Source organism: Macaca fascicularis, chromosome 1 (assembly GCF_037993035.2).
Source record: "Macaca fascicularis isolate 582-1 chromosome 1, T2T-MFA8v1.1".
Taxonomy (NCBI): Eukaryota; Metazoa; Chordata; class Mammalia; order Primates; family Cercopithecidae; genus Macaca; species Macaca fascicularis.
In genome coordinates, this window is record NC_088375.1 from 233,689,202 (window position 1) to 233,707,862 (window position 18,661).

Consider the following 18,661-nt stretch of genomic DNA (forward strand, 5'->3'; position numbering starts at 1 on the left):
TGGGGGGGTCCTGGGGAGGTTGTGGGGCGTCCTGGGGAGGTTGTGGGGGGGTCCTGGGGGAGGCCGTGGGGGGGTCCTGGGGAGGCCGTGGGGGGGTCCTGGGGAGGTTGTGGGGGGGTCCTGGTGGAGGCCATGTGGAGTCCTGGGGAGGCCGTGAGGGGAGTCCTGGGGAGGCCGTGGGGGGGTCCTGGGGGAGGCCGTGGGGGTGTCCTGGGGGAGGCCGTGGGGGGGTCCTGGGGAGGCCGTGGGGGGTCCTGGGGGAGGCCGTGGGGGGTCCTGGGGGAGGCCGTGGGGGGTCCTGGGGAGGCCGTGGGGGGTCCTGGGGGAGGCCATGGGGCAGGCGTTGCAGTGGGGGTTCTTGAAGAGTCTGTGGGGCGAGGGCTGGGTGGTGGAAGCTGGGCCCAGCCTCCAGTCCTTCAGAGCACAAGCCCCTGCCACAGGCCTGTTAATTCTGGATGCTGCCGCCTACCACTTTCTGGAGCGCGCAGTGTGGAGTGCTCAGGGCCAGGGTGCTCTGTGTGGAGCGCACAGTGTGGAGTGCTCAGGGCCCTGCCACGCTCCCTGGGGGTGTCCTTGTCTACCGTCTGCCCACCCTCCAGAACACGTTCGTGTTAGTGTCCGGAGTGGAAGTTACCAGAGAATCATTCCCAAAGACCGAGCTGGTGTGGATTTCGCGTTGGCTGACATGCCTGTTCTCTGCCCCACACAGGCTGCTACAGGCACTGGAATGCGGACGGGAGCGCCAGCTGTGTCCGCTGCGGGAACGGAACCCTCCCAGCCTACAATGGCTCCGAGTGTAGAAGCTGTAGGTCTGCCCGGCTGCCCCGGCTTCCTTCTCACAGCTCCAGCTGTGGGAGAAACTGTGGGAGTTGCTGTCTGTGTCCCCACCTTGCCCCAGAGCCACTGTCCACTGGGGGAACAGCCCCGGGACCCCCTCTTCTCGAGTCCTCTGGCCCATTTGGGACAGCTCTGTGGTGAGGGCTGCTCCACCCCCTCAGCCCCTTGCCTTCGTATTTCCGGCCTGAGATCCCCTCAGGGTGCTCGTGGGTGTCCCTGTGGGCTGCATGCTCACAGGCTTCCCACGGCTCTGCTCTCCTACAGTCGCTGGCCGGGGTGCGCCATTCCCCATGAACAGAAGCTCAGGGACCCCCGGGCGACCACATCCCGGTAAGTCTCAGCAGGCCATGGCCACCTCTCCCAGTGTCCTGGGGACTGGGGCTGTCAGAGCCAGTGCAGACCCTGACCACTGACGCGGCCACAGCAGGCTCAGGGTCTGCAAAACAGGACCAGAGAAGAGTGCGGCAGCCCCTGCAACTTGGGGTCAGCTGAAGTGGGTGGGTATGTGGGAACGTCACCAGGGCTCCACCACATCTCCAAAGGGCCGTAGTTAGGGGAAGCCATCACGGCCACACCGCACCCTCTCGGGGTCACGCGGCTCACAGCCACACGCTCTCAGGTTCACACTCACAGCTCACGGCCACACCGCACCCTCTCAGGTTCACACTCACAGCTCATGGACACACCACATGCTCTCAGGTTCACACTCACGGCCACACCACATGCTCTCAGGCTCACACTCATGACTCACAGCCACACCGCACACTCTCAGGTTCACACTCACGGCTCACGGCCACACCACACACGCTCAGGTTCACGCTCACGGCTCATGGACACACCACATGCTCTCAGGTTCACACTCACGGCCACACCGCACACTCTCAGGTTCACACTCACGGCTCACGGCCACACCACACACGCTCAGGTTCACGCTCACGGCTCATGGACACACCACATGCTCTCAGGCTCACACGGCCACACCACACACAGTCTCAGGGGCACGCTCACAGCTTGGTCCTGCCTCTGCCTCGCCCCAAACCCACCCCAGCCTGCGGTCACAGTCCCAGGAACCAGGAGGAGCAGGTGCTCTGAGGTCTCTGCTAACCATGCCTAGCAACTCTTCCAGGGTTTGTGGCCCCAGGAGACGCAGACACGCAGGCTGGACAGGAATAGCTGCCACACTGCCTGGGCCTGGGGCCACCAACACCTGATCCTCAGGAGGACACAGGGCCCGTCTCCCAGACGGACTCGTCTCCTGGGCCTCTGAACCCACCTGAGATGTGGGTGTGGCTTGCAGACCCTCATCCTTCAGCAGAGAAGGACGTGCTGGACCTGGGGCCGGGGCTGAGGGCTGTGTTCTGAGACGGCAAAACCCTCATGTCTTTAGAGCATGGACCCGGGCCCTGAGCTGGCCTGCGTCCATTGCTGACCTGAGTGGCGTGCTTTAGGGTAGGGTTGGCCTAGATGGGCTCCTGGCCTCCTGTGGCTCTGTGCTGGGGTCGGAAGGAGCAAGGCCCCCAAGCATGGCAAACACGCCTGTGTCTCCGGGTTGGGAAGTCCCCCACCTAGCATCTCAGAGCACACCCAGCAGCCATCGCCAACTTTCCTGAGCCCCAGGCCAGCAGCCCCGGCCCGTCCTGGCCCAGGCAGGTGGAGGTGAGTGGGGAGGTCCTGGCCCAGGCAGGTGGAGGTGAGTGGGGAGGTCCTGGCCCAGGCAGGTGGAGGTGAGTGGGGAGGTCCTGGCCCAGGCAGGTGGAGGTGAGTGGGGAGGTCCTGGCCCAGGCAGGTGGAGGTGAGTGGGTAGGTCCTGGCCCAGGCAGGTGGAGGTGAGTGGGGAGCAGGAGCACCTGCTGCCAGCTTGAGCCTCTGCCCTGTGTGGGGGCCCCAGGGCCTGTGCTGACTCCCGAGGAAGGAACAAGGCTGAGAATCCCCTGGTCCCCCGGTTTTCAGGGGCAACTGGAATCGGAGAGGCGTTTCTGCAGAGCCTGGCCAGGGCCAGATCCTGTAATGCTCCCAACATCCGAGCTCCTGCGAGAAGCCGAGGCCGGGGCAGGTGGTCACTTTCCCAGACCCTGCAGCCAGATGTCCAGGCATGGCTGAGCCTGCAGGGATGACCCAAGGCCAAGTGCAGAGCCCTCGGCACCCACAGCCGGTCCGTGAGACTCAGGCGTGTTCAGGGAGCAGAGTCTGCCGTGCGCTGGTGGCTCTGGGGGCCAGGCGAGGAGGCAAGAAGCCAGGGCCGCCGTCCTTCCTGCCCGCTCAGCGGTGTCTGTCTGCAGGGGCTCCGCGTGTGGCCGCCTCCCTCTTCCTGGGCACCTTCTTCATCAGCTCCGGACTCATCCTCTCTGTAGCTGGGTTCTTCTACCTCAAGCGCTCCAGTAAACTCCCCAGGGTCTTCTACAGAAGAAGCAAAGGTATCTCCTGGACCAGCGCGTGCCCCACAGGAGGCCACAGGCAGGCGGGACCCAGCTGTGGGGATGGGGTGCCCCAGGGTCTGCCACGTGGCTTTTGGGTCCCGTGAGAAGAGCCGTCACTTCCTGGAAATGGCTGTGTGTGGATTTGATGGTCGAAGCACCAAGGGGCCTTCCTCGTGCCCAGAGCCTCCGCTGGAACCCTCTTCCGGCAGAGGCGGCTCCCGGGGCCCTCAGGGCATGACGAGGGGCGAGTGGAGCGGGGCCAGGTGGCTCTCGGCAGCTTGGACTTGCTGGGACTCCTCTGGCAGCCACGGCCCCTCCCTCCCCTCTCCTGGGGTCAGGGCCGGCCAGGCTGGTGCAGGGCCCACACCCCAGGCTACACCATGCTGTACCCATGGTCACCCCAGGCCTGGGCACTGACCCCTCCCACCGAGAGACCTTGTGGTGCCTGTGGTGGCTTCAGGTGGGGGCGAGTTCTGAGCAGGGTCCATGGTGCCCTCATTGTCCAGGCCGGCCCTTGCGGGGTCCCTGCCAGGCAGATGGTCCAGCCGGCAGATCGGACCCCGAGGTGAGCACTTGGCCAGGCTGTCATAGCCGAGCTGGGGCCTCCTCCCAGGTCTCTGGGCAGCGCCACCTGGCTGCTGTGAGACCCCGTCCACCCCTCTCAACCTCTCTTGGGGTCCCAGGGCTCAGCCTCCAGTCAGGAGCCCGCTGCCAGGGGCTGCTGCACAGCCAGGCACCGAGAGGCCCCGGCCTGCTCAGCGTCTCTGCCTGTGGGCATCCTCGGAGCAGGGCAGGGCTCAGGGCTTGGTCAGCCCTGGTGGCCACGGGACAAGGAGAAGCCAGGTTGACCACGATGCCACGGCACTGCCACCGTGGGGGCACCATGGAGGCAGAAGCCCATGGCCCTGGGGCTCCTCCTGGGAGGGTGGGAGGGCAGCCCTTCCCCTGGGACCCTGGAGCCTAGGGAAGCGCTTCTCATGAGGGTGACTCGTCCCCTCTGCTGAGGCGGGAAGGTGGGTCTGGGGAGAGGGGACTCGCCTGGGGTGCTAGGGAGGCCCCCGCACCCCTGAGTTCCCTGGAGGAATGTGGCACTGCGGGGAGAGGTGGGGTGAGACCAGCCTGACCCCACAGCCCCGGGGGCCTCTGCTGCTCCGCGGACTCCGCACTGGGCTGATGCTGAGGCAGCTCCTCGGCTCCAGGATGACTGTCCGCTTTCTTCCCCACAGCCCCAGCCCTGCAGCCTGGCGAAGCCGTAAGTAACCCGTGTCATCTGGGCTGAGCGTCCCCGGCCGCGTGTGTCTGTGCCGGGCCATCCCAAGTCCTCACTCTGCCTTTCTCTCCTTTTCAAGGCTGCAATGATCCCCCCGCCACAGTCCTCAGGTAACAGCAGCATCTTCCCGTGGGGTTTCCCATCTCTAGGCCAGACCCAGGGTGCTCGTGGGTGTGTCCCCAAACAAATGGGTTTGCCTGGCTCTGGATCTCGGCCGCCCCTGCCCAGGTCCCCAGAGAGACCCACGAGGCTGGGCCAGGGCCGGATTTGGCTGGCACCCCCTGCTCCGGATCTCAGCCAGATCTGGCCAACACACCCTGTCCGCCCCCTTTGATCCCCAGGACTTCCATGCCCTTTCCTGTTCCTGAGACGTGGGGTCTGCAGGAAAGGAGGACCCACCACAGGGCAGACCCCCAATGCCTGCCCCTCCTTCAAGTCCAGCTCCGCCCAAGGACGGACGCAGCTGGCCTCCGCCAGGCCCTCCTGAGCAGCCGTCGCTTCAGTGGCGCTGGGTCAGGTGGACCCAAGGGTCAGCCTGGTTAGGACCCGTTTTATAGGCGGGGCCACAGACACAGAGGCTGAGTGACTGGCCCCCAGCCACAAGCTCTAAGGCCATGAGCAGGGCTCCCCCAGCCTCCGTCCCCTGTGCAGGGGTCTCTCATGGGGGCAGGTGACAGTGCCTTAGGGGACAGACAGTTCTCCATCAAGGCTGGACCTGCCCCGTCCCTAAAGCAGCTGTGTCCGCAAGGGCCCAGCAGACCACAGGGTGCCCAAGTGCCCCGGGCCTGCCAGCTTCAACAGCAGACCTTTAATCTGACTGTCCTAGAGTTCAGAGTCCAAAACCAAGGGGCAGGCGAGGCCACATGCTTCCCGAGGTTCCAGGGGAGGACCCTGCCTGCCTCCCCAGCCCCTGCCCGCTCAGGCATCTGGCCGCGTTGCCCGTCTCTGCCCCCCCGGTCCCACGGTGTGTCCCCTGCCTCTGCATCTATCTCTCTCCGCCTCCCTCTCAGGTGGGCACTGGCCATTGATTCAGGGCCTGCCCCAGGAACCCTGGGCGATCACGCCTGAGACCCTGACGTTAATCCCTTGCAAAGCCCCTTCTAAATAGGGTCACATTTGAGGTCTCGGGGCTGGGGCCTGCTTGTCGCCCCGAGGTACATGGTGCTCTGTGACCCACATCTTTGTCTTCAGGGATAGCCTGGCCCTCGTCCCGGCCCCGGGGCCCAGGGTGTGAACGAGAGGATGCAGCGGCGCAGGAGGAAGCCGGCCCTTTGAGCTCTGAGGGCACCTTCGGGGCAGGGGGCATCTGGGTTCCCATCTGGTCAGCGTAAACAGCCCCGGGCGCCTGTGCCATGCCCGCTCCCGAGAGCCTCCGGTAGGGGCTGAGGCCTGCACTGTCCCTGCTGTCCAGGTCCCACTCTGACCCTGCCTGTCTCTGACCCATTTCAGTACGGAAGCCGCGCTACGTCAGGCGGGAGCGGCCCCTGGACAGGGCCATGGACCCCGCTGCCTTCTCCTCGGCGGAGGCCCGTATCAGCAACGTCTGACCTGGAGGCCGAGACCACGCCATGCGCTTGGCAGCAGGGACCCGGAGGCTGACCCCTTGGCGGGAGCCCGGCACAAAGGGTTGGCATCGCCCAGCGCCTGGGACAGGCCTGGGCACAGCCCTGGCTCTGAGTCCCTCTGTCTCCCAGCGACAGACACCGAGGGGTCCCGGGCCGCCTGAGGCTCCTTCACACCACAGCGGTCGGCTTTATGGGACCAGGAGCAGGCATCCGTGAGACCTCAGAGCATCAGATCGAGGCCCTGGGGGGTCTGGGCCCCCCAGGAAACATGATGAGGCCCCAGCACCTGCAGCCGAGATGCAGGCCTGGCTCAGGCAGCCAAAGCTGGTGTGATCTACGGGGCAGGCACCGCTCTGCCTAGAAAAGCCAGGGGCTCTGCTGCGATGCCCTCCGGAGCCCACGATGGGCAGGACTCCTCCAGCACCACCGCACCAAGACCCCTGAGAACAGTGAGGCCTGTCCTCGTGCCATTGCAGCCGATGCCGGGCCAGTGGGGAGGACGCAGCCTGGGAACCAGCTGCCTGAGACTGGGGCGCCTCTGGGCCGTCCTCCCGTGCGGCAGAGACCCCAAGCACACGGCCACCCATTTCCGGGGATGCAGGATGCTTCCTCTTCATCTCTTTCTGTATCGAAGCAGAAATTCGTGTGCGGGAAAGTCCTCCAGAGCTCTGCAGCCCCGCTCGGACCCCCTGGGCCCCCGGGCCTGGACCCCGTGCCTGGACCCCCTGCCTGGGCCCCGGGCCCGGCTGATCCCTGCCCACGCGGGGCAGCCCACATCTAACCCCCACAAGTCACCGCCTCGCTGGACCTGCCAGGCGGCCCCGGCGCTGTCTGAGTCCCGGGGTCCCTCTGGGGTTCCTGGGAGAAAGGCGCGTTTGTGGCCGCCCCCTGCACGCCAGGCTCGGGCTCCACTGTGGTCTCAGATGCACTGTCTGCTTTAGCATCGGGCCCCCATCTGAGGGGCGGCCTGGCCTTCGGGGCCCCACGCTCCTCTGTGAAGTCCCCTGTGGGTGTCGCCATGGTCCCCGGGACCTGGGCCAGCGGGAACGTGGGGGCGCTGGTGCTGATATAAAGTCAGCGTTCCGAGCTGCCCTCTCCCGTAGCATCCTCTGTTCTCTAAGTGCAGGTCGGGGAGCAAAGCCCCCGCCAGGCTGGCCCACGCACTCACCACCGTGTGCTGGGGACCAGGAGGCGGGACGGGGGTGGAGGAGAGTTGAGCCCCCACCTGCTGCCTGGTTGGGGCCCTGAGAGCTACGAGCACAGGGTGCCCCCACCCCCCGCACCCGCACATTTTCTGCCACAGGCCTATTCCCTGAATACAACCTGTGCAGGTGGGACCTGCGGCCCCCGACCCCCCAGCTCGGACCTGAGGTGGGACAGAGTGCGGACGTGCGTTTCCATGGGCCGGCCGGGCTGCATGGGGCTGTGGACACGGGCCCGGGAGGGCTGCCGGGGGCCATTAGGGGCAACAGTGGGGGCGTGTTTGCTGACGGTGGTGGGCCTGGCCAGAGAGGGCTGAGCTGGGGCAGGACAGGCCTTGAGGGGCAGAGGGCCTGGGCATCAGGACGCCAGAGCGCTGCCCCTGCTCGTAACTGTGCCCCCACCCAGGCAGAAACGTCCCCTGCCTGGAGGGCTGTGTCTTTAGACACCTGCCTCCCTGTCCCTGAAACCCCCAGCCTGAGGTTTGCAGCCAGGGAGCACCTGGGGGAGCATCGGCTCTGCCCTGGGCCCTGGCCCAAGAAGTGTCCTGAGGCTGGGAGGGTCACCTGGTCCTAGGGAGAAAGGGAGGGACTGGACAGCCCAAGGCTACTCTGAGCCCAGCACCGGCAGCCTCACCTGACGGAGAGCAGGGTGAAGGGAAGGATCCAGACTGAGAGGAGTGGGGTGGAGGGAAGGAGACAGGGACGGAGGTGGGGATGGAGGGAAGGAGACCAAGAGTGGGGTGGAGGAAAGGAGCCGGACTGAGAGCGGGGTGGAGGGAAGGAGCCGGATGGAGAGCGAGGTGAAGGGAAGGAGCGGGACCTAGGGGAGTGGGGTGGAGGGAAGGAGACAGGGATGGAGGTGGGGATGGAGGGAAGGAGCCAGATGGAGGGAAGGAGCCGGACCGAGAGCGGGGTGGAGGGAAGGAGCGGGACCGAGAGGAGTGGGGTGGAGGGAAGGAGCCGGACCGAGGACCGAGAGCTGGGTAGAGGGAAGGAGCCAGACTGAGAGGAGCGGGGTGGAGGGAAGGAGTCCACGCCCCGCTGGAAACTCCACTCCTGCATTTGCACCAGGCTGGGCGTCTGGTTTGGAGGATAAAATCAGAAACAGGCACGGACAGCAGGTTCAGCCGGGTAGGCTCTGGAGGCCGGGCCAGACACAGGCACCGTCCCAGCCCACCCTCTGAGTAGCCCCCCAGGTCCCATCTCTCAATTCTGGGTCCCCTTCCTCTCTCCCACCCAGTGGCCCAAACCAAAACCCCAGGGTCCTGCTGCCACCTCCGTATATCCCCCTCAGCTGGCTCCCCGCGTCCCCCACCTGCGCACTTGTGATTGGCCCCTGGTGGGCAGCACGCGGTCAGCCAGGACCTGTGGCAGCGAGGGACGCACCCTCCTCACTAGGTATGGGAGGGACTTACTGGCTGGGCCTAGGGTTGGCCCAGCACGTCCCAGAGCCCTACTCCCCGATACCAGCCTCCCCTCTGCACATCTGGGCTCCTAGGAAAGAAGTCCAGCCCCAGAACCAACAGAGCTGCTGCATTTGAGCCAATGGCCCAGCATGGGGCAGGGTGGGGTGGGGCGAGGCTGGGGGGCCCCAGAGCAGCCCAGGCCCGGAAGGCCCCTCCCCACGCCGGCCACACCGCGTCCCAAGGCCTGGCAGTGCTGGGTCTGACCTGTAATCCAGGGGCCTGGAGGGGAAGGAGTCCCTGAGAGGGCGTGAGGAGACCGAAAGTGAAGGAGGTGAGGGGTCAGGCGCTCACGCCAGCATGCAGGCCTCAAGCATGCACACGTGTGATCACACACACGCCCACAGGCTCACCCAGCTGCCTGCCCACTGGCTGCGATGGAGGGGACCAGGCGGGCCCACCCCATGCCCTGGACACAGCCAGCCAAGCTGCTCCGCTGCCATCCCGAGCCCCCCGAGAGCCCAGCACCCCGACCCCGGCCTGGTCTGAGCTGGGAGAGGTGGAGCTGCTGGCTCCTCTCCTACACAGGGAGGCCTGGCCTGGCCCCGAGACCACACATTCCTCCGGCCTTCCCTCACCTTCGCCGCCAGCACGAGTGTCAGCCGGGAGCCCAGAGTGACCTCAGTGCCCAGATATTCCCAGGAGCTGTCGGGAGGACGTTCCCAGAGCTGCAGGGGCCCGGGCGCTTCCTGGAGGCGGCATGTGACCCGAGTCACGGCCCTCAGGAAGCAGGAGCGTCCAGTGAGCGCTTTCCGGGCTGGGCCTCGCAGTGGCTCCCCACACGGAGTCCCCATAGCCTCCGCCACCCTGGACCCCTTCACAGAGCTCCCATCCCTCCCCAGCTCTGAGCATCCACTCCTCCCTCTCTGAACCCCCAGCCCTCGCCCCACTCTCCGAGCATTCACCCCTCCCTGTCTGAGCTCCGACCCCCTGCTGAGCCCCCCAGCCCCCCACTGAGAGTCCTCATGGGACTGGCAGGGGTCCTGCCCTTCCTGAGCCCAAGCCCCATCATCCTCCTCCTCCACGGGGCATTGCCCGGCCTCTGCAGTCTTGATTCCCACTTCCCAGCATCCCTTGGGCTCCAGGATGCTTACGGCAGCACTAGGGGAGCCTCTGGGTCCTCACTGAGGGGTCAGCGGGCACCTGCGGGGGAGTTGCCTGAGGGCAGCCTGTGGGGTGGCCTGGCCAGCTCTCCCACTAGGGTGGGCCCCTCACTCCCAGCCCCACCCAGTGTGACACCCCCCAGGCTGGTGTGTGCGGTCCCAGCTCAGGTCCAGCCCAGGCCTCACGGCAGGGATGGGGCTGTGGCACCCAGGTCAGACCTGCCCTTGCATGAGGTCCACTGGGCTGGGGGAGAGACGCCTCAGTGAGGTGGGGAGCCAGCAGTTGGACAGCCTGGGGGTGCAGCTCTATACCAGGCCCTCGGGCAAGCAGCAGAGTGTGCAGGGGGGTGGGGGCAGCCCATGCCACTGGCTGCTCCTCTGGGCCTCTCACACCCTCCATCCCAGCCCCCCGGCTCTCATCAGCTCCAGCCCTGGTCTTTGCACAGACCAGTTCTGTAGTCTGCTGGGGCATGTGGACACGGCATGTGTGTGAGAGCGTGTGAACACAGCATGTGTGTGAATGTGTGGACACGGCATGTGTGAGCATCTGGACATGGCATGTGAGAGCGTGTGGACATGGCACGTGTGAGAGCATGTGAACATGGCATGTGCGAGAGTGTGTGGACACAGCACGTGTGTGAATGTGTGGACACAGCATATGTGAGCATCTGAACATGGCATGTGAATGTGGACAGCACATGTGTGAGAACGTGTGGACACAGCATGTGAGCATCTGGACATGGCACAAGTGTGAGCGTGTGGACATGGCACGTGTGTGACAGCATGTGGATATGGCGTGGTGAGTGGACATGGCACGTGTGATAGCATGTGGACGTGTGTGTGAGAGCATGTGGACACAGCATGTGTGAGGGTCTGGACATGGCACATGTGTGAGAGCATGTGGACATGGCATGTGTGTCTGTACATGGCATGTGTGTGAGAGAGTGTGGACACGGCAACTGTGAGAGCGTGTAGACGCATGAGAGCATGTGGACACGGCACGTGTGGGAGCATGTGGACATGGCATATGTGAGCGTCGACATGGCATGTGTGTGAGAACGTGTGGACATGGCACGTGCGGGAGTGTGTGGACACAGCACGTGTGAGAGCGTGTGGACATGGCATGTGTGATTGGACACAGCGTGAGATCGTGGACACGGCACATATGTGAGCATGTGGACACGGGATGAGTTGTGTGGACACGAGGGGCATGTGTGTGACAGCGTGTGGACACACAGCCCATGTGTGAGAACAACTACGTTTGTGTGTGGATGAGGCAGGTGAGCACATGGGTGGGTATGGGCAGGGAGGTGGCAGGAATGGGCTGTGAGGTGAGGCAGCCATGAGCAAAGGGCAGGGGCAGGCTGGGCATAGGTTGTGGGGGGCTCAGGGGAGGGCCCTGCTGGGAGCCCACCTAGGAGCTCGGGGGCCACAGGGACCTGGAACCCGGCGGAGCGGCTTCCAGCGGTTGCTCCAGCCTCCTGGGGCTATAGGGAGACAGGGCTTGGTCCAAGCACACACCCCAACCCAGACCCGCCCAGACAGCAGCGAATGTGCTGACCCCCACCTGGCTCCGACCCTCACCCCACTCCCTGCCCTCCAGCTGCCTGGCCTGCCAAGGAGAGGATGAAGCCAGCCAATCCCTGAGGCTTGTGGCCACACCCTGGGCCAGCACGACCCACAGGGTATAAATAGACCTGCTTGGGAGCCCACACCCGGCAACTCACACCTGCCTCAGACCAGAGCTCTGCGCGGGCGAGGGCACACACGTTCCCTGTGTCCCCACCTGTCTTGGACGCAGCAGAAGCCACACCTGCCAGACCAGTGCCACCGGGACAGCTACTGGTGATTGGCCCCGGGAGGGATACCTGCCAGGTGAAGCACAGGCCGGGCTGGGCCCGGAGACGAGGAAGCAAACTCTGCCAGGGCAGGGCAGCCCAGGGCCTTGGAGCCCAGCCGTGGCCAGTGAGGAGGACCATGCCCAGGACCCGCTGATCCCCGGCCACCAGGTAAGGCCAGCTCAGCCTGTGTTCACCCCTTACCTGCACAGGCTCAGGGTGGGGCACCATCGTGGAGGGGTGGGGCCTGGTGCCAAGGAACCGGTTCTGTGGGGTGCACAGGCCACAGAGCACAGTCCCCAGGTCCCAGTGCCTGGGGCACTCACGGCCTCACCGTGATGGTGCGTGACTCAGATGGTCACAGTGGCCTGTGTCATCCTGCCAGCCTGTCTGGGACTCACTGGCAAGTCATGGGCGGGCCAGGGCAGTGCCAGGAGTCACTTCTGGGGCATCCTCCTGGGCCCCAAGGAGATGCACAGCCAGGCCCTTGAGGCTCACTGTCACCCTTGCCCACTTCCCTCCAGCTGGGACCCCTGCAGGGGATCCTGGGTGCAGGAGAGGGGCGGGAGGTGGAGCCGGGTCCCAGGTCAGCTGAGATGCCCACCTGAGCCACACCCAGGGGCAGAGCAGTGTCCCCCAGTGTCCATCCCCCAGGGCCCCTGCCATGAAGTGGGAGTGGGTCAGGGAGAAGAAACACCCACTCAGTGGGCGGCTGAGGGTGCCCTGACCATCACCTGACCATCAGGCAGTGGGCCCAGAGGGAATGGCTGGGCTTATCCAAGTCCCAGTCCTCCGCCGTGCACATCAGACCCTCAGCAGCCAGACAAGCTGGCCCTGCAGGCCCCAGGTTGTGCCTGACACTCACCTTCCTTGGGCACTGATCCCTGTCCCTGTTGTCCCAAAGCCCCCCGGGGCTCAGCCCGGTCCCCAGACCCAGAGACCCCCACACGCCACCCTCATATAGCTGCCTGCAAATCGGGCCTGCACCGCCCAAGCCAGGCACCCATCCTGGGATCCGAATTCAAACTCACTTCACTTGACTTGGAGCCCCTGGCCTGCCTGAGAGCCATATCCTCCAGGGTCCAGGGCCTGCTGGCTCCCTTGGGGTGGCCCTGGCTGAGTCACCCATGCTCTGGGCAGCCTTTTCCACACTGTGAGTCCCCTGACGTGGGCCCAGCCTTGCAGAGCCCTGACATAAACAGTGACCACTGTGGCTATCGTCATCCTCACCATTATTTCTGCCCAGGCAGAATATTGTCGGCCAGCCAGGTGAGGCAGGGCCGACAGGAGGTGTCTGCCGAGCAGTCGGCGAGACCCCCGTGCACACGGCCTGCATTCCCGGAGACGGCCTGGGGTCCCGTGGGAGGCTCACCCGGTGCAGCCGTGTGATGGGGCGGAGAGGGCAGGATTGCACGTGGGGCAGAATGACCTCCGGGGCACCGAAGGAACTTTCTGGAGTGGCGCACGGGGAACAGAGCCCTTCCCTGGGATCTCCGGGCAAGAGAGGGGAGGGGGAGGTAAAAGACCACCAGAAAGGGGCAGCCTGTGGTTGCTCAGCACGGTCCCTGTCCCACAGCTCCGAGACATGTCGTCCGGCCAGCAGGTGTGGCACACGGCCGTGCCCCCCCATCGCCGGAGCAGCTCCACAGCCTCGATGCCCAGGTCCCCCAGCTCGGCTGGCAGCCCCAGGTCCCCTGGCACCCCTGGCTCGGAGAAGGTGGCCTCCCCCCTGGAGTGCTCCATCTGCTTCTCAGGCTATGACAACATCTTCAAGATGCCCAAGGAGCTCTCCTGCACCCACGTCTTCTGCCTGGAGTGCCTGGCCCGGCTGGCGGCTGCTCAGCCTGTGGGCCGCCCCGGCGGTGAGGCTGTACCTTGCCCCTTCTGCAGGCAGCCCACGACCGTGCCGCCTGCCGGAGCTCCCGCACTGCGCACCAGCCGCCAGTTGCAGGCCCGGATGCCAGCGCATTTGCGGCGCGAGGAGCCCGTGTGGCTGGAGGGCACCAAGCTGTGCTGCCAACCACTGCCCACCACACCTGGCCACAAGCCCAGCTTTGTATGTGTGGACGTGGGTTTGAGCAAGCCTGCCGAGCCGCCCGCACCCGCCCAGGACCCTGCCCCCCGCCGGGGCCGCCTGGCCCGCTGCTGGATGCGCTGCAGGGACTGGAGGCGCATGGCACTGGTCTCTGCCCTGCTGCTGGTGCTCTTCTGCGTGGCACTCTGGCCGGTGCAGTGCGCGATCAAGACTGGGAACCTGCGCTGCCTGCCGCTGCCCCCCCGGCCCCCGGCCCCCACCACAGCCGCCTCCCCCCGCGGGCCTCTGACTGACAACTAGGGCCACCGGCCTTTGCACAGGTCAGCCGCCCTCACCCAGCTCCACGGGTGGGTCCCCCACTGGGGGGCTCAAAGGCGCAGCAGCCACTGGAAGTCGATCCCCGAGGATGCAAAAGGAGCCTGGTGTCTCTGAAGACTCCTTCTGGGCCCCACCAAGACCAGGCTCCATTTAGCTTGTCCACCCCTCACTCTCCAGGCTGGGTCCTCACGGGGTGGACAAGAGGGTCCCCAAAGCCTCCGGGAACCACAGGTTGACCGGGCGCGGTGGCTCATGCCTGTCATCTCAGCACTTTGGGAGGCTGAGGCGGGAGGATCACTTGAGGTCGGGAGTTCAACACCAGCCTGGCCAACGTGGTGAAACCCTGTCTCTACTAAAAATACAAAAATTAGCTGGGCGTTGTGGCAGGCGTCTCTTAGCTACTCGGGAGGCTAAGGCAGGAGAATTGCTTGAACCCAGGGGGTGGAGGTTGTAGTGAGCCAAGATTGCACCACTGCATCCAGCCTGGGTGAAACAGCGGGACCCTATCTCAAATTGAAAAAAACAAAAACAAAAATAAAAAACCAGGCTCCTACAGGAAGCGCCCAGGAGAGAAGCTGGTCAGCGCTCCTGCCACCCACACACAGTGTGACTTGCCTGCCAGGGAAGCCCCTTGCCAAGAAGGAAGGGGCCTTGCCATGCTTCGACTCATGCCGACACGTCCCCCTCAGGGCTGGCCCCACCGTTGGGTGGGGATGCCAGTCTTGCCCTCTGACTGTGGGGAGAGAGTGGAGGCAGGGCAGCCCCCAGTGCAAGGTAACCGCAGAAACCTCCAGCTGCCCTTGTACATTTTAAAATAAATTATTTGTATCCATCTTTGGTAAGAGGGCCTCACCTTGGGTGCGCCTGCTGCAGCCTCAACCCAGATGATACCCTGACAGGATTAGACTCCTGGCAGACACTGGGACAGGTGGGCCCAAGGTTTCAGGGGGTCCAACTCCCAGCCCCTCTGGCTACGGACAGGCTGGGGGTTTCTGGAGTTGGCTGGAGACTCACCGGTGTGAGGCTCCCCGGGGACGCTTGGGGCCTGACCAGGGGGAGGGCGTCAGCTTGGCTCAGAGCCCAGTGGCTGACAAAGGGGGCCTTTCTCTTCCCCATCCCCCACTGTGGCCATACTAGGCCACACCTCCAGGATTTCATGCCCATGGCCCTGCCAGCGTCCCTGACTGGAGAGCCACAGAACCCATGACCCCTGTGGGAACCGAGAAGCAAAGGTAACAGCCGGCAGTCTGCAGATCCACAGACCCTCCGGCAACTCCCGGGCCAGCCTGGCTGGGGAAGGGCAGAGTGCAGCTTCGTGAGGCCTCGGCAGGAGGCTTGCCAACCCCAGCCCTACCCCGTCTGTCATCAGCCCCAGGAATCCTGCACCACCAGGCAGGCACGGCCAGGAGGGCCCAGGCCAGTTCCAGCTCACGCAGGCCTCCTCAGCCTTCTCATCCCTGACCCCAGAGCCCAGATACTTCCTGCTCCAACCAGCTGGGCCTCTGATCCAAGATGGGGAGGGCTCAGGAAGGCCCCACAGAAGCTGACTCCGGCTGTGGGCACCACACCCACCCTTGCCCCAGGTCCCAACAAAGACACAGAAGGGAGAACACAGCACTTCACAGGAAGGCCACAAAGCCGGTGATGTGGGGAGTGCAGCCACGGGTCACAGCGACATCACTCTGTGTCACACACACGGTCATGCCCACGTAGGCCCACACCCTTGTCATCGGCAGGGCCAGGCGCGTGACGCTGCACGGGTGGCCACATGAATATGTCACACCCACCTCACTCCACAAACATCCACCTTGTGACTGATGGGGCCACATCCCAGACCACGGGAGCAGGCAGGGCCGGCAGACGGGAGCTGCGGTGAGGGCAGCCTGGTGTCCTGGCCGCTCAGACCCGCACTGAGTGGCTGAGCTGGTGGCGCACACGGGTTCACACGTGGTCACGGGTGGGCTTCGCTGCCTGCCGCTCCCTCTGCCGCCCCTGGGCCTCCCTGAGCTGGGGACAGCTTGTGGCTCCGTCCCGGACACAGTGCCGGCCCGCGGCTCCGGCCCCACGCGGGCTCCTCAAACACCCGTGGCTCTGCAGGTTCGCGTCCAGGGCTGCGGGGTCCTGCGCGCGGAGCAGCGGCTCAGCCCGGCGCCCCGCACGTCCCAGTCCCTCCCGGAGGACCCCGGCCCGGCCCCGGCTCTCCACTCACACTGCGGGCGCCCGGGGAGACGCGGGCCGGGGGCTGCAACCCGATTCGCGGGGGGCGGTGCCCACTTTTTGGTTCTCGCGCTCCTGGGGCGGCTCGAGCTGTGGGGAGGGGCCGCCGGTCACCATGGCGACGCCCGCGAGGCCCCGCCCCGCAAGGCCCCGCCCCCGCCTGCTCGCGCAGGCGCAGTCGCCCGCCCTGGATGTATCGCTGCAGCGCCAGGTGCACGAGCTTGTCCTGAGCCTCCCTCTGCACCATCCCCGAGCGCTGCCGCCGAACCAGCTGGATAGGGACGTCGATCTCGCGGTCCAGCCCTGGGAACACGCGCGCTTAGGGAGGGGCTACGGATGAGGGGCGGGGCTTGCCGGGCAGGGTGGAGGCACCCAGGGAGGAGGAGCTCACCTGCCTGCGGATGACGTCTGCCAGGATGTCAATCACGATGATGGTGCCGGTGCGTCCGATGCCCGCGCTGAGGACAAACCAGGCGGCCTTCGATGGGAGTGGGGGGCGGGGGCGCCCCGCGCCACCCGATGGCTCCGCCCGCATCGTCCCGCGTGGCCCCGCCCCGCCGCACCTGAAGGGCACCGCCACGGGCCCGGTCCCCCGCTCGCTGCTCTGGGCCCGGTTCACCTCGTCCCGGAAGCCGAGGACGCCGTAGTCCGGCCAGCCGAAGTACTGGAAGTGCCGCGCCCTGTGCGGTGGCTCCTCCGGGCGGAGCAGGCGTTGAGTGCGACCCCCCGGGGGAGATGGGCGGGGGGAGGACGAGGCTGAGGCACAGCTGGGTTTGCCGGGAGTGCCCAGGTGGAGGGACTGCGGGGGCCACGTGGAGCAGGAGGAGGGAGGAAACGGGGAGGGGCGCCGAGATGGCCCCAGGTGGCTCAGGTGCCTGGGGAAGGCAAGAGGAAGCTGGGGCAGGGGAAGCAGGCTGTGAGGACAGTGATTCTATAAGGAAAAACCAAATGCGAGGGCTCCATGGCGGCCTGGGGGACCCCTCACACACACTGGCGGGGGCTGGGGGGAGCAGGAGGGAATCTGCCTGGGACAGAAATGGGCGCCGCTGGTGTGCAACGGAGACCAAAGCTGCAGTTTTGAGAGGTGTGTGGGGGGAGTGGCCGCCAGCCTCGGGCTGAGAATGTGGCCACCTCAGTGACCCCTGTCCAGGCTTGAACTGCACCTCCTGGGTTGAGGGGCGTGGAAGTCCCCAAAGGCGGTGGGGTTGGATGCAGGCAGGTGTGGGGGTCTCCCAGTGCAGGTCCATGGTAGGCACGCTCCCCTGCTGCCAGGCTCACCTGGCCCGGCCGCCACACCTGCAGCTCCTGCACGCAGTAGCCCCGGGCCTGGCCCTCACCCAGGATGCCCACATGCACCCAGCCAAACTCTGGGCCAGTCCCGGAAACACTTGTTCTGGGGGGAGTGGTTCGCATCAGCCTTCCCGGCAGCCCCCCAGCACCCTGCCCCTGCGCCCTGCAGAGATGCAGGCGTGTACGTGCAGCCATGGGGCTCTGTGGGAGCCTCCCCACTCCCACAGCGTCCCACAGGCTCCTTGGCCTGGTCGGGAAGGGCCTTGGGCAGCTGAAGATGCACAGGGTGGGATGGGCACTGGGAGTGCTGGCACCGCGCCCCTACCCGGCCTCGCTCCACCTCCCTGCTGGTGGTGACAATGCCACGCGTGTTCTCCTGGTGCACCACGGCCTGCAGACAGCCCTGCGTGGCAATGTACACCTGCCATGGCCTGGCTCCTCCTCAGGGTCAGTCTGAAAGGGGATGAGGCCAACTGCTGCTGTTTCCAGAGGACAAACAAGTCCATGCAAATGTTATGCAAATATTATGCAAATACTAAGCAAAGGAGCTCTGGTGGCTCAAAAACACTCCTCACTCTAGGCCAGCAAGGGGCTGAGGACCTATGCCCGTCCAGCCTCTCTGAGGACCCCTTGGGGACTGCTGCCCACCCCTCCCCTGGGGACCCTGGTTCTTCCTGGGCCCCCCAGGAGCAATGGGCCCAGGCCCCACCTCCTGCGCACACCCACCCTGATGTAGTCGGCTCCAGGCCCACTGTCATCCTTGTCGAGCAAGATGACTCAGGTGGTGTCAACTGGGAAGGGAGGTGCCGCTCAGTTCTCCAGGGCAGAGCTCGTGGGCCCAACCCTGCCTCTTTGCCTGCAGACCCCGTGGTGAGCAGAGATGGAGGGTCCAGGGTGTGGGAGGGGAAGCCTCAGGTCCGTGGTGGCAGATGCTTGGCTTGCCCCCGACCTTCCCCAGGCCCGACGGGTGACGCCCTGGCCTCTGCCCTCACAGTGATTCTTGGGCTTGTTCTCTACCCTCTGCCCCTCCTTTCCAGGGTACAGGAACCAGCATTCCTGCTGCTGCAGCATCTGGAGGTGATGGAGCCTTCAGTTCACAGCCCAGG

At 65.6% G+C, this 18,661-nt stretch overlaps 3 protein-coding genes across 12 annotated transcripts in view; 2 read left to right on the plus strand and 1 right to left on the minus strand.

Annotated features, from left to right (window-relative positions):
* Nucleotides 1-7,184, plus strand: part of C1H1orf159 (chromosome 1 C1orf159 homolog) — a 32,008-nt gene extending 24,824 nt beyond the window's left edge. For 2 of the 10 annotated variants that reach the window (XR_012427751.1, XR_012427750.1), the window contains 7 exons: nucleotides 710-805; nucleotides 1,102-1,167; nucleotides 2,788-2,989; nucleotides 3,117-3,251; nucleotides 4,481-4,506; nucleotides 4,604-4,634; nucleotides 5,974-7,184. Coding sequence is in view for 4 of the 10 variants with exons in the window: in XM_074023972.1 (XP_073880073.1) it covers nucleotides 710-974; nucleotides 1,102-1,167; nucleotides 3,117-3,251; nucleotides 4,481-4,506; nucleotides 4,604-4,634; nucleotides 4,866-5,011 (669 nt within the window). In the remaining 6 variants the exon portion in view is untranslated. Of the gene's footprint in view, nucleotides 1-709; nucleotides 975-1,101; nucleotides 1,168-2,787; nucleotides 2,990-3,116; nucleotides 3,252-4,480; nucleotides 4,507-4,603; nucleotides 4,635-4,865; nucleotides 5,063-5,973 lie in introns of all 10 variants that reach the window. The other 8 variants (XM_074023980.1, XM_045382400.3, XR_012427749.1 and 5 more) reach the window with 7 other exon arrangements.
* Nucleotides 7,185-11,574: 4,390 nt separating this feature from the next.
* RNF223 (ring finger protein 223) lies at nucleotides 11,575-14,879 on the plus strand. The gene is made up of 2 exons (XM_045382358.3): nucleotides 11,575-11,866; nucleotides 13,272-14,879. The coding sequence occupies exon 2, from the start codon at nucleotides 13,281-13,283 to the stop codon at nucleotides 14,028-14,030; it is 750 nt and encodes a 249-aa protein (XP_045238293.2). The 5' UTR covers nucleotides 11,575-11,866; nucleotides 13,272-13,280; the 3' UTR covers nucleotides 14,031-14,879.
* A 790-nt stretch (nucleotides 14,880-15,669) lies between these two features.
* Nucleotides 15,670-18,626, minus strand: LOC102116832 (tyrosine-protein phosphatase non-receptor type 6-like). The gene is made up of 6 exons (XM_065521315.2): nucleotides 18,573-18,626; nucleotides 17,881-17,976; nucleotides 16,829-17,160; nucleotides 16,657-16,723; nucleotides 16,258-16,355; nucleotides 15,670-16,169 (listed from the first exon to the last, which is right to left on the minus strand). Exons 1-6 carry the CDS (start codon nucleotides 18,624-18,626, stop codon nucleotides 16,124-16,126), a joined length of 693 nt encoding a protein of 230 aa, XP_065377387.1. The 3' UTR covers nucleotides 15,670-16,123.
* Between the last annotated feature and the right edge of the window lie 35 nt (nucleotides 18,627-18,661).

What these genes read in the sequence shown, in the direction of transcription:
- LOC102116832 (XM_065521315.2), bottom strand. Translation starts at nt 18,626, where the DNA reads ATGCTGCAGCAGCAGGAATGCTGGTTCCTGTACCCTGGAAAGGAGGGG. An exon ending in CAGACGTCATCCGCAGGCAG is followed by an intron (nt 16,356 to 16,656) that starts GTGAGCTCCTCC and finishes CCCTCCCCACAG; the next exon opens with CTCGAGCCGCCCCAGGAGCG. An exon ending in TCTCCCCGGGCGCCCGCAGT is followed by an intron (nt 16,170 to 16,257) that starts GTGAGTGGAGAG and finishes CTCCGCGCGCAG; the next exon opens with GACCCCGCAGCCCTGGACGC.
- RNF223 (XM_045382358.3), top strand. Translation starts at nt 13,281, where the DNA reads ATGTCGTCCGGCCAGCAGGTGTGGCACACGGCCGTGCCCCCCCATCGC.